The sequence below is a fragment of the Schistocerca americana genome, unplaced genomic scaffold, assembly GCF_021461395.2.
Source record: "Schistocerca americana isolate TAMUIC-IGC-003095 unplaced genomic scaffold, iqSchAmer2.1 HiC_scaffold_15, whole genome shotgun sequence".
NCBI lineage: Eukaryota > Metazoa > Arthropoda > Insecta > Orthoptera > Acrididae > Schistocerca > Schistocerca americana.
In genome coordinates this window covers 4,239,026-4,252,857 of record NW_025725583.1, presented here as the reverse complement: position 1 = coordinate 4,252,857, position 13,832 = coordinate 4,239,026, and the positions used below count along the sequence as shown (strand labels likewise).

The 13,832-nt window shown below is 40.8% G+C and overlaps 1 protein-coding gene across 5 annotated transcripts in view; it reads left to right on the top strand.

Moving 5' to 3' along the window:
- Nucleotides 1–13,832, top strand: part of LOC124569465 (synapse-associated protein of 47 kDa-like) — a 319,550-nt gene that overhangs the window by 141,551 nt on the left and 164,167 nt on the right. For 4 of the 5 annotated variants that reach the window (XM_047131078.1, XM_047131076.1, XM_047131075.1 and 1 more), the window contains exon 2: nucleotides 11,119–11,349. In XM_047131078.1, the coding sequence (XP_046987034.1) occupies nucleotides 11,119–11,349 (231 nt within the window). Of the gene's footprint in view, nucleotides 1–8,873; nucleotides 8,931–11,118; nucleotides 11,350–13,832 lie in introns of those variants that run through there. The other variant, XM_047131079.1, reaches the window with a different exon arrangement.

The following is a 13,832-nucleotide window of genomic DNA, read 5'->3' as shown; positions in this document are numbered from 1 at the left end:
TCTCTCTCTCTTTCTCTCTCTCTCTCTCTCTCATTGTGTTATGATGACAAATCCTTTATCATTGCGAGATGATCCCTGGGTGAATAAGTGAATACCAAGTAGTTATTAACCACGGATTTAGAACTAGTGTTTATTGGAGAACCGACATCTACATCGATGCTCTGCAATTCACCTAATAGTGTGCTTGACGGGGGATGCTTCGTGTATCGGAGGCTAGTCGTAATATATATCATAGCGCGCTCATGTGCATTTAAAGTAGTTCTTTCCGCACTTCATAGCCAATTGTAACGGGAACAATCCCTACTATGTTGTACAGGGTCCGACAAACGGACCTCCCATATCTGCAGAGGCTCCTATTTCAGCTCTGGTGGGGGTACAGAGGTGGAGTTGGTATCGATTCATAGCGGTGTAAGTGCTATTTTCAGTAGGCGCAGTAGCTTCGCTAGGTGAGCATCATGCATTTGTTGTGGAGTAGTATACTGAAAATGGTGGTTCTGTGATGACTACTTAGCTAGCATTTCACATTCGTTTCGAACTTGGACCACATGATTCTGCTCCTGATAGAAAAACTGTTGGAGTTCAGGTTGTAGAATTCAGAGCATCAGGTTCTGCCTTTAGTTGCAACAGTTTCTGCACTAAAAACAAAATCTACTGGCCGACCTCGGCCTGTCACGGCGCTCGAATACGTGGCACGTGTTTGAGTGTCTATCCAGCGATCTCCAAAGCGTTCAGCACTTACATATGTAGCTGCTTTGTGGTTGTCTGATGGAAATGCAGAAAAAATCCTGCGCAGAGATCTTCACATGCACCCACAGGAAATGACACGGGAAAACTATGGGTGACTTCCAGGAAGGCTTTATCAATGTGTCGGTAATGGAGGATGTCATTTACCGGACATAATTTTTAAAACCGGCTAATGTAACTTGTAGTATCTATTGTACAGAAATCACAATATTTTCTCTGTATCTTTCTTTCTTTGTAACTATCTTATGAAATACAGGAGGTCTTTTTGCCGGATCCTGTGCAGCGCTATGTAATCTCTACCATGAATTTGAGTGGTTTTTATAGTATTTAGATATGAAATTTGCGTATTCCCACCCGCGAGCGTACGTCATGTACATCAGGTGGCCTTGATTACTTTCTTATTGACTGTATGGGGATTTTGCCTGCTCACTACCAATGCTTTGCTACGTGCGCGTAAAACCTGTTGGTGAACTTAGACACAGTTGCTTGCGAAATCGCTGGTGTTGGTGCAGCGAACGCTCTTTTTAAAAAGCTACGCATTTGTTACCCTCACGTGTTGCAGCGTGCAGACGAAGCATCAAGTAGTCAAAAACAACCTCTATCAAGGACCCATGGTGTGGAACGTCCACTGGTACAGTCTCTTCGTGGTCCTCATCAGAAAAAGCTAATGCCAACAGTCTGCACTGTGTTTTAATGAATTTCTTTATTACCGCGTGCAATTAAAACAGCAGTCTGTAATCAAAAATGAAGTTAACTCCATTTTCAACGATTGCAGTGCTACTCAAGATGAAAATGTTAGGGTTGACTTGTTATCCCCATATGTCTGCAACAGGTTTTACCTGAAATAGTTTTTAAAACGTTATATTTGCCATCGACAGTACAAAGTTTTTATTTTTAGAAGTGCAATTTCGGCATTAACCCTAGCAACTGACCAACGCATTTTCTACACTGAAGAGCCCGTGAAACTGGTACACCTGCCTGATATCGTGTAGGGACCCCGCGAGCACGCAGAAGTGACGCAACGCGACTTGGCATGGACTCCACTGATATCTGAAGTAGTGCTGTAGGAATTGACAACATGAATCCTGCAGGGCTGTCCATAAATCCGTAAGAGGAGGAGGGTGGACATCTCTTCTGAACAGCACGTTGCAAAGCATCCTAGATATGCTCAATAATGTTCATGTCTGGGGAGTTTGGTGGCCAGCGGAAGAGTTAAAATCGGAAGAGTGTTTTGGAGCCACTCTGTGGCAATTCTGGACGTGTGGGGTGTCGCATTGTCGTTGTCGAATAGCCTAAATCCCTCGGAAAGCACAATGGACATGAATGGATGCAGGTGATCAGATAGGATGCATACGTACGTGTCCTGTCAGAGTCGTATCTAGACACATCAGGTGCCCCGTATCACTCCAACTGCACACGCCCCACACCATTACGGACCTTCCACCAGCTTCAACAGTCACCTGCTGACATATTGGGTTCATTACGTTGTCTCCATACCCGTAAACGTCGATACGCTCGATACAATTTGAAATGAGACTCGTCCGACCAGGCAACATGTTTCCATATATCAACAGCCCAATGTTGGTGTTGACGGGCCCAGGCTAGGTACACGAGTGGGTCTTCAGCTCCGAAAGCCCATGTCGATGATGTTTCTTTGAGTGGTTCGCACGTTGAAACTCTTTGATGGCTCAGCACTGAAATTTGCAGCAATTTGCGGAAGGGTTGCACTTTAGTCACTTTGAACGATTCTCTTCAGACATCGTTAGTCCCGTTCTTGCAGGACCTTTCTCCGGCCGCAGGGGTGTCGGAGATTTGATGTTTCACCGGAGTCCTGATATTCACGGTACACTCGTGAAATGGTCGCACGGGACAATCCCAACTTCATCACTATTTCGGAGATGCTGTGTACCATCGTTCGTGCGCAGACTATAACACCACGTTCAAACTCAATTAAATCCAGAAAACCTGCCATTGTAGTAGCAGTAACTGAGCCAACAGCTGCGCCACACACTTGTCTTACATAGGCGTTGTCGACCGTAGCGCCGCATTCTGCCTGGTTACGTATCTCTGTATTTGAATAAGCGTGCCTATACCAGTTTCTTTGGCGCTTCAATGTATAACGCACATCACCAAAGATGGGGAGTTACTTATCCCCACCCTAAAAAAGTTAAAATACAACACAGTACGTTGATTTTAATTGATTTGTATTACTAACATACTTTTTAAAGTAATATTGGTGTGTAAGTAGGATCCAGAACCTGAAAAGATCTTTTACGACACTTTTAGCAACATCAGTGTATTTTCATTATATCCACTGTGGATGATGAACTGCGACTGTCATTTAAATCGCCGATTCATCTGGTAATAAATATGCAACCAGTCGCTTTTTTACGATTTATTCAACCATGAACATGTTTCCGAGCCACTGCAGGCTCATCAGCGTTGCATCTTGCTACACTTGGTCAACAAGACAATGTTCTTGGAACAGCGCACCAGAGAAGACATAATCTGTCAATATTAACCGTGCTCGTCGAATTTTTAAGCAACAACTGCTCACAATGGGGGACAATATTTTACGTTTTCAAGACACTGTGCGCTCTTTGGGTTTATTATTTGACTCTAAATTAACTAGGCTCACACACCCGAAAGATATACGAACAAAGGGCTCCCAGTCATTGAATATTTTGAAATGCCTTAGTGGAAAAAGATGGGGAACTGACAGGTCTCGCCTCCTGCAGTTTTATGGAGCATTTGTTCAATCACCTTTAGACAATGGCAGCGTGGTCTGCGGATCTGCTCGCCCGTCCTACCTCAAGATATTAGTTAGATGCTGTCCACCAGGAGGGCATTCGGATATGTACTGGAGCGTTTCGGACCAGTCCAGTTCAGAGTCTGTGTGCAGAGGTTGCTGAACCACCACTCTGAACTCGGCGACGTATCCTTTTGGCTCGACAGATGAGGAAAATCTCCGCGTCACCTCAGTCGTTGACATTTAGTTCAGTGGTTCAACCCACCTTTGAACAGCCGTTCAGGAATCGGCCCCATGCGACCAAGCCAGTTGGGATACGTGCAAAAGACTGTCTCAAGGATCTGGATCTATCAGGCATCAAAATACACAGCCAGGTATGGAGCGCATTGCGCCTTCAGAGGCTCAATGTGATTTTAAGCGTGATACAGCACAAGGAAACTTGTACTCCAGATTTTGTTTTTACAACATTGTTTTCGTCAATTTTAAGTACGTACCACAGTTTTATAGTTGTTTATACAGATGGATCCCAGCAAGAGAATGTCCTCGGTTGTTCTGCTGTTTTCCCTGATAGGGTTTTTAAAGTGCGTCTTCCGGAACAATTTACAAATTATGATGCGGGATTATATGTCATTCTGATGGCACTGGAGAGGATTCATAGACATCACCGTACAAGGGTTCTTGTCTGTTCCGACTCGCTTAGTGCACTGCAAGCACTTCACAAAATTTATTCAGTAGACCCGCTGATTCAGCTCATCCATGACTCCTTACAGCGGCTCCAACACCGTGGCAAGGAGGTGATCTTTTGCTGGGTACCTGGCCACATTGGGACACACGGCAACGACATGACCAACAACGTCGCCAAGGAAGCATGTTGGAGTAGTGCTGTCCATCAATGTTCCATTCTCTCTTGCAAGCCATCATCTCATTTCCTGACACACGTGTCATGCATAAGTGGGAGACTGAATGGTTGCAGGTATCAGACAACAAACAGCGGTCGCTCAAATTGACCACAAAAGCATGGGGGACTTCGTGCCAGCTTCACCGCTGGAAGGAAGTTCTGCTTAGCAGACTGCGCATCGGGCATGGCCTTTTAACACATTGCTTCCTCCTTCGACGGGAGGATCCACCACTCAGTGAAGTTCGTGACGTGCCACTCTGTTCGGCATATTGTGGTTACGTTTGTCCTATATATTGATATTAGGGCAGCCCTCAGTCTCGATGGAAATCTGCCCACCATCTTCGCAGATATTGATACCAGTGTTAAGAGTGGTGAAATTTTGTGAACCGTCAGGCCTCATCCCTAAATTAGTGGGGAAGGGAGGCAGACTTTAATACATTATAAACTGCTGCGCATGTGGTGACAGCCTTCGTCCCCACCCATGAGATTAGCATGATGACTTTTCGTCAGCGCGCTGATGACCATGATGTCGAGCGCGCTTCACCTTAAATAATCATCATTATCATCATCTTGTAACACCTCCATCTGATGATGGGCCTGCAGTGATTCGAAAACGTGTTAATGGTTCAATAAATCGTAAAAAAGCGAGTGGTTGCATATTTATTACCAGATAAATCGCCAATCAATGTATTTTCAATAACGTGTACAACCAAGATGGAGGTATTTCATTACCACAACAAAAAGATTTTAAAAAGGGAAATTTCGTTCATTTTTGTTGATTTTTACTCGCAACATATTTCCTACAGAGCGTCTGATGAGTAAAAAAAAATGTTCAAATGTGTGTGAAATCCTATGGGACTTAACTGAGAAGGTCATCAGTCCCTAAGCTTACACACAACTTAACCTAAATTATCCTAAGAACACACACACACACACACACACACACACACACACACACACACACACACACACACACACACACACACACACACACGCGCGCGCGCGCGCGCCCGAGGGAGGACTCGAACCGCCGCCGGGACGAGCCGCACAGTCCATGACTGCAACGCCCCTGACCGTTCGGCTAATCCCGCGCGGCGTCTGATGTGTAAAAAAGGTCCTAAACCTGAAAATACTGAATAAAATTCGCTGTGGAAAGTGACTTCTAATACTTAGACTTCAGTTTGTGATTCAGTTTAACTGAAAAATTTAAAAGATGTATGGAATCTGGTAGAAGAATTCATTAAAAACAAAAACATTTTTTCAAAATTTTAAAATATAAAGTAACACACTAGATACCATTTTCAAAAGGTGGACGTAAGGTATGCAGCCCTTTGTATTGCAGGGATTAAGTCCATGATCAAGTGCTGTACTGTAGACGACTATGCTTCAGCCCATGTCAACAATGAAAATACGTACACACATCATCGTCGTATGAGAGCCTTACAATTGTAAGAATACAGTGGGACTAAACGTCGTGAAAACGATACGAATTAAACAAAATTTTACAAATGTTGACATCCTCAACACCAATACCAGTGAACCACCGTTCTTGTTCGTATATAAACAGTTCGCTTCAACCACCTTAGATCGCATTTAAACAGTATAGGCCAGTACGACGATGACAGTCGTCGGAAGTACACCACTTGACGATGACCGTAAGGCCAAAATTGCAGTTGTGAACATAAAAATTTTGTACAGTCAGTGGCGAATATAACGTTCTTAAAAATTTCTACACGACTGTGAACCCCAGCCATGAGAAGTTAATGAAATAGTTTTCTCGTAAGATGTGTGTCTCTCGAGGTATTCATTTCAAAGATGGGGCACGTTTTTGAAATGTAACTACAAGAAAAGACAATGTAATCAATTCACCTGAATGTAAATATTAAGTAGGCCTACTGTTTCCTTTCTCCCTCTGGATGTCCGCAGCTCGTAGTCTGTTGGCTAGCGTTGCTGCCTCTGGATCTTGGGGTCCCAGGCTCAATTCTCGGTCGGGTTGGGGATTTTCTCTGTCCGGGGTCTGGGTGTATGTGTTGTCCTCATCATACTCATTCGTGACAGTGGCTAGACTGGATTGTGTAAAAAGTGGGACGTTGTACGGGCGCTGATGCCCGCTCAGTTGAGCGCCCCACAAACGAAACATCATTATTTATCCCTGTGGATCCGTGGATTGAACGGAAGTACACTCCACACACGCAGTGAAATTAAGTACATTACTGGTTTGCAAATAATTGGTAGGCAACAGAATCGCTATCTATTGTAAACATTGTCGCCCATCACGACCCATTTCGTTCATAAAGGAGGAATTCTCATGTCATGTGTGTAATACATAATTATTTAAGGACTTTTTCGTATAGAATAAAATATGCAATTGTTCGGACCCTCTTACAGTAGATCAAATCCATGGCTGGCAACTGGGACTGTGCGGCTGGTCCCGGCGGAGGTTCGAGTCCTCCCTCGGGCATGGGTGTGTGTCTTTGTCCTTAGGATAATTTAGGTTAAGTAGTGTGTAAGCTTAGGGACTGATGACCTTAGCAGTTAAGTCCCATAAGATTTCACACACATTTGGACATTTTTTGGCAACTGGGCAGTCAAATGAGAGAGAGAGAGAGAGAGAGAGAGAGAGAGAGAGAGAGAGAGAGAGAGAGAGAGAAGTATCTAAACTGTTTCAAAATTAATTGCCTTAACTGTTAGTAGATGTATCCTGCTGTGAGATAAAAGATCAAAGGCTCCGCGGAAAAATGTTTCCGATTGCATACAGAACCACAATTGTTCCCAGACGTGCACCTCCTTGTCTTTCTTCGTGGCTCCGAACTCCAAATATATGGAAACCGCAAGGGGAGGCATCGGGACTGTAAGGGGCATGTGTAAGGGCTACCCATCAAAACTTCTGCGGCGTAGAGGAAACAACGTTGATGAGTCGGCCCATATGTTGACAAGATTGTTTAGAGCACGACACGGAATTTCGCCGGAAAGCCCTTACACATCCTCCATACAGTCCCGATACCTCTGTATGTTTGGAGTTTGAAAAAAGACATTCGTGGCCGTCTGTTTGCTTCAGACGAAGAGGTGCACACCTTGGTACAATCATGGTTGCATAGGCAACCGCAGACATTTCCCCATGAAGGCACCGACCGTCTAGTTTCACAGTGAGGTACACATACTAACAGTTATAATGATTAGTTTTGAAATAATAAAAGGTATACTTTCTTTTACCCACCTGTCTCCTTTCCATATGACTGCCCTTTACACAGGGTGGGGCAAATAAGTGGCCCGGACGAGTGGATACTATCAGACGTGAATCTGTGCATATAACCACACCCTCTGTGGTTATATGCAACAGGCTGAAGCAACTGCCGATACAGCACATTTACGCAATCTTCAAAACTGACTGAGTTGTTAGCAGAGGTAAGTCTGGTCGCGGCCCTGTCTGGTCACCTAGGTCACTTGATCTGTCAGTGTGCGATTACTTTGTGAGGGGAGCCCTCAAGTGTAACGTGTATCGCAACACTCCTCATAGCCTTCAAAAACTGTAGCAGAACATTTCGGATGAGACTGCAGTAATTCAGCAGTCCAGCTTCCATTTGCCTTGAGAAACTTGCTGATCAGGAACCAAAAGTGCCAAGAGATGAACTGTGGTCACTTTAAACACCTGCTGTTGTCGGGTTAGTACTGTATCTTTACTCTGTTGTTTTTCTTGGTACCATGGAACTCTGTTCTCCAGGCCACTTTTATTTGCCCCACCCTGTACATATTACACCAAAAATATTGTAGAACGTAATGTACTCAAAAGTTTGCCACCAGAATGTGACAAAATGGCATACTTGGCCAGTGGCAGCTGGTATTTCAAGTGTCGCTCAGAGGCAGCTTACAGGGGGGGGGGGGGGGGGGGCGTCTGCACTTACGCAGGCATACACAAAGAACCAAAACAGTATTATTTCAGCAGACAAATTAATTTTTTGCTTAAAGTAAAAAGAGCTTGCAGTACTTCAGGTACCTACTGTGTCCTGTTTAAAGTGTATCCTATTTCACCCCTTTTTTTAAGAAAAAACAACACAAAGAAACCAAACTCCCTTATTAACATTTCTTTGTGAAAACCCTGCGTATTTTGTTTCGATGAATCACTAAATCTCCACACAACTGAAAATACATTGTTCTATTTATACACTATATTGATATGCTGGTATATTCGAGAAACTATACTGTTCCTCAGGTGCTGAACAAAAGTACTGAGGTGCGCGTCTTTGTTATATTAATGATACAGCGGTAGTGTAAGATGTTACAGGGTGTAAAAAAGTTCTCGAACTGGAGAAATTTCCTGTATTTGCGACGTTTCTGTAATGCTGAAGAATAAGACACCAGCAGAGAGCATTCACAGATCAGCAGAACTGTCAGGATAATGTATAAATGCAAAGGTTTGAAGTTCTTTGCAGTTACGATTATTATCTACTAAATTATTTCTTTGGAAAATTGACTTTGTGGGTTACTGCAACCGAGAGGAATTTAACTCATCGGTCATCTGTTTGTTGTTCCTGATATCAAGTAAATTCTTGATACTGATAAACATGTTGTTTGGCTTTTGTAGCTAGGTTCTTGCTTTAAAATGCTGTAAATGTAGTGTCCGGAAGACAGTTATTGAATGATATAACAAAAACCATTCTCATTTCGTTGTTGTATGTTAAGTGTCACAAATACGCAAGCTTTTACTCCATAAAATATCGCAAGGCCCTATTGTGTGACCATGTCAAGATATTACAACTTACCGATTGTACCTAAGCATTTTATCATACTTTTTTCTCTGCATGCGTATTGTAAGTAACGATGTTTTTGGAAAATGTCTGCTCTTCGGTGATTAGCTTCTAAATATTCATTTAAATAGAGATTGTCAAACTCGTATTTTGCTAGTGGTAACGTTTTGTACTGAATGAGCGCTGAATTCATGATATTCTTAATTTAATAAATTTCGTATAAAGATGTTAATAACACTTATTGACAGATTTCTGCTTTTACTTTCCAGCTACAGTACGTAATTGTACCTTTCCACAGACTAGATACTTCGTTTTCTCAAATTTGTCTGCTCGTCATGTTTAAAAATGGGAGGGGGGGGGGGGGGGAGGGAGGTAAAGAGGCAAATATATAGTATATGTTACAGCTTTCTTCTATAGCCACATTAAACTTATTGTATGTATAACCTTTGCTTTTCCTCCCACATTATGGTATAATATAATAAGCGTGAATGAATGAGGCCATATTACAGTATCAGCATTTACTGTCCTATTACATCCTCATTATAACCATAATGGGCATACTTTCAAGCTAATTTTATTAATATGAAACTCGCAAGTCATTAACACATCAGTGTAACACCCATGAATTAATAGTTACCTGCTGTTTTTTTAGAAATGCTTCCCAGTCTTTGAGACAAACCACTTTCACTTGTGACTTCCTGTATACCTTGTTTACAGTAACAAAAATAATTTGTCACTGAAATATGTATCAGTGTCTTTCATATTTACATATCTTGGTTCTGGTTTTAATGAAGTTCAGAAGGGATACCCTAGATTTTTTTCATGTTACTAGTAAAAACTTCGGTGTCAACAATAGCTAGGAGTGGGATATGTTCAGAACATGGAAGAACTCTAATAGTAACAAGAGTAACAGAAACTTGAAATTTAAGATGAAAATAAACTGTGAGGACTGTGAAACTTCCGGACAGATTAAAAGCATATGTTCGACTGGGACCCAAACCCAGCCATTTACCTTATTGGGAAGGATAAGTCTGGGGGGTCTGATCTGGCACTCAGTTCTAGTCTTTCAGTTACACAACAGTGTGCACTTTCCCATGTGGTGGATGATTCATTTTGCAAGGACTGTGGTAACATGGGAATTTTTTTTCAATGTTTCATTGGTAACTGGAGAAGCTTATCCATGTTCATGTAACAGGATTAGCATGTCACTCCATACCCTTCATGTAAAATGTTACTGTGAAGAGTGAAAAGTGTATAAAGTTCCTTAGAGACTGAACAAGACATACAAAATTCATTTTGTTCATATGTGGCCTCTTGAAGCATACTCCTTGTAGCCCTACTGCTAAAGATAAATGCAAAATAAATAATGTTTTGCTATTTTTCAATTTTTTCTGATTTAATATATGATGAAAATTCTGTACTACTTCAGAAGGTCGACAATCATGTTCTTAAAAACGAAAGAAGTGTACTTTTAACAGATTAATAGGCTTTTATTGCAACTTTAACTACTTACAGCAAGAACACACTGCTGTGTAACTTACATGTTCGCAATTGGCATCATTGAGGACCATATTCAGCACCTATTTCATTTTGCTCATTTCTTGTACCAAGCTAGGTGCCTGCAAGATATCACCTTTTAATACTGTAATTGTGTGTTGGTAACATTGTGCTGTCTGGAATTGTATGATGCCTCTTATTAGCTCAAAATGATGACATAGTCATTTATTCTAGGCTGTAGCTAATTCCTAAAGTCATTGGCTGTAAAAAGTTGTAGGGCAAATGATTCAAATAAAATCACTGTTCATTTATGTTAATGGCTAACTTCCATTCCACTGCTATTAAAAATCTTTCATTTTCTATCATTTCTGTTTATAAGTAAATTGCTGTGCTGCATAAGCGAAGTATGTGCAAGAGTTTTTGCCTTCAAGAAGTGAGGTCACTGAAAAGACTGGGTTTTAATTAAACTCCCTTATTCTTTGCAGTCCGACTAAAGGAAGCAAATTGGAGATGTTGGGGAATGTAAAGAGCCAGATGACAAGCTGGCTAGGGTCTGGTGTTTTGGGAGGCCTAAGGAAGGGGGACCCATCAGACCCAAATGCAACTACAGGCCAGCAACCATCAGATCAGTCAAGTGATCCTGCTCAGCAGACTTCTACTTCCGAGAAGCCAGCACAGGACACAACTCAAGAAACCAAAGAAGATGATGACTCCAGGTTTGTAGATTTTAATTAACATTGTGAATGTTAGTACAAATATTAAGAACAATAAATAAATTGACATTGTATAGTATGAATTACAGTAGGTAGGATAAAATAACATTGGTTTCATCTGGATGTTATCACATGTGGAGACATCTGAATTGTAGGTTTCATTCTTCAGTCCCAAAGAGTATGCGAAATCGGACAAGCAGAATATGTTGGTAGGTGAGGTGGCAACACAGGAACAATATGTTTCTGATTATCATTTTGTTAAGTTTTGTAACATTTCTCATGCACTTCCTGTACAAAAAAGCATAATTCATAAATATAAACTAAAATTAATGTTTCTACCAAGTTTCTCTCATTCCTGTTTCAACTGAGCTAGTCAAACATTTTTAAGGGCCTCAGTGTTCAGACACTGAACTCTCAAAATTCTAGCTTAACAATATGGCCAAAGGTGCAGACATGTATATCATAATTATAAAATCATATTAATACAAAATCACAAGTAATGAGAAATTTTCAATGTCATGATGCATTGAATCAGTACTGGAAAGTACATAAATAAGCTTATTAGCTTTCGAAACATGTAACAGGTCTCAGCTTTACTTACACATAAATTGCAAGACGTTGGGAACTTTGTTTACACATGCCTTACTTCAGGGAATTTATTGGCTTCAGTTTAAGCTAGTAAATGGCATAATGTGAAACATGATCGTATTTGGTTATTGTAACAAAACATCTGTGATTAGTATACAAATGGAACCATAGCTAAAATTGATTGGTCTGTGAAACCACTTCATGGCTCTTCCTCTTAATTTTACAACCTCATTAACAACACTGTTTCAGATAACTTCTTTCTTTTATATTTATACATTTTTACAGATGCTGGTATCCATTTTCTTAATCTGCTTTACCACTGTTTGCTTAGAGGCTAATGGGGGACGCTTCATAGATGTATCAACACTCAACTTACAAAGAAGGCCAGCATAAGCACCACATTGTTAACATGTTGTTCAACTTACATTTTCATATAACATTTACCATTAAATAATAAGCGTTTGGTGCAGTTTTCTCTGGATTAAGTGTGTGTGAAATTGAGCTGTGTTACATATTTCTCTTCAGATTTTCTAGTTAGTTATAAAAATAGCTCAGCAGTTACAAGCTAAACTAGCCTTTTAGTGGTCTTGTGATTGCTCTAAATGATAGTGTGTAACATAGCTTAGTGTCAGAGTTGAAATGAAATATGGTAGCATGGCCCTCCAAATTTACAGTGGCAGTATTGAGAAGCATTTCTACAACCTTTATTATCAAAGATTATTTAAATTCTGTGATTGTGTGTTGAGGGTCTTGTACGTTCTGCAGTAGTGTTTGCATTACCTGTAGTAGCTTGCTTTCTGGCATGTTACTACTTTTGCACATGTTTTGTAAATGGTTTCTTTCAGAAACAGTTTTGTTTTGATTCTGTATATTTTTAGTGATGGGCGTGGAATAAATTACTATGTTACAAATTTTACCATGGAGAGTGAATGATGATCTTCCTTGGCTTCTGTATCTTGTGACCGAGCAAAACATGGAGATAAATTGGCATTTGCAAATGCATGTGCAGTGTTCTTGACATCAATTATGGGTTTCCATAGTGAAGTGGAAAATTTGAGGAAGTGATTTAATACCAACTGTGTTTTAAACACAATAAATAATAAAACAGAACTACAGTGGCAAATACTCTATAGTTTTAGATTGAAAGACAAAGGTCTGGAAGCTAGCATAAGAGGTAATACTTCAGCATGCAATAAGTGTGTGTGTGTCACGTGAATGCATTAGCTTGCAAAATGAAGGTGAGCCAGACTACCAGCCTAGACTTTAATCCATTCAACAGTTAACAAGAGTGGTTTGATTAGACTACAGAAACACAAGATATAAAAGCACACAGATCAGAATTCAAACAGTTCAGATAGATGTGGCATATGACTTGCTTCCCTTCTGTGGTTAAGTAAGCTAAGGGGTAGGAATATCATTTGACCATAGAAATATAACTATGTTAGCGAATTTCGGGGTGGGCAATGGTTGAACACATGTAGATGCCAATAGAGAAGTAAGAGGACAAAGTGGGATATCAAAAGCTACTTATGAAGTTTGTCCAGCCAATGCCTTCTTCACTAATGAGCCTGGTTACTAGTTAGATAACTCACAGTAATAAATCAAGGTGAACAGTCAGACACACAAACCCACAGCTGGTTTAATAACACACATTTTTTCTGTGATTTTTTTTCCCTTTATAAAGCTTGACTAATAAATCAGCTATGCTGTAAGTACCATAATTCCATAAACTTTTGAAGAGAAAAGGTGCTCACAAAACTTAAGAATCAACTTATGAGTGTGGCGGATCTGAACATGTCCTGAACACAAGGAGGACTGTAGCTCTTGGGTACATGGAGAGAAGCTGAACACTTTCTTACCACATGGATCACCATAAATACCTTCCTGTATGTAAATGG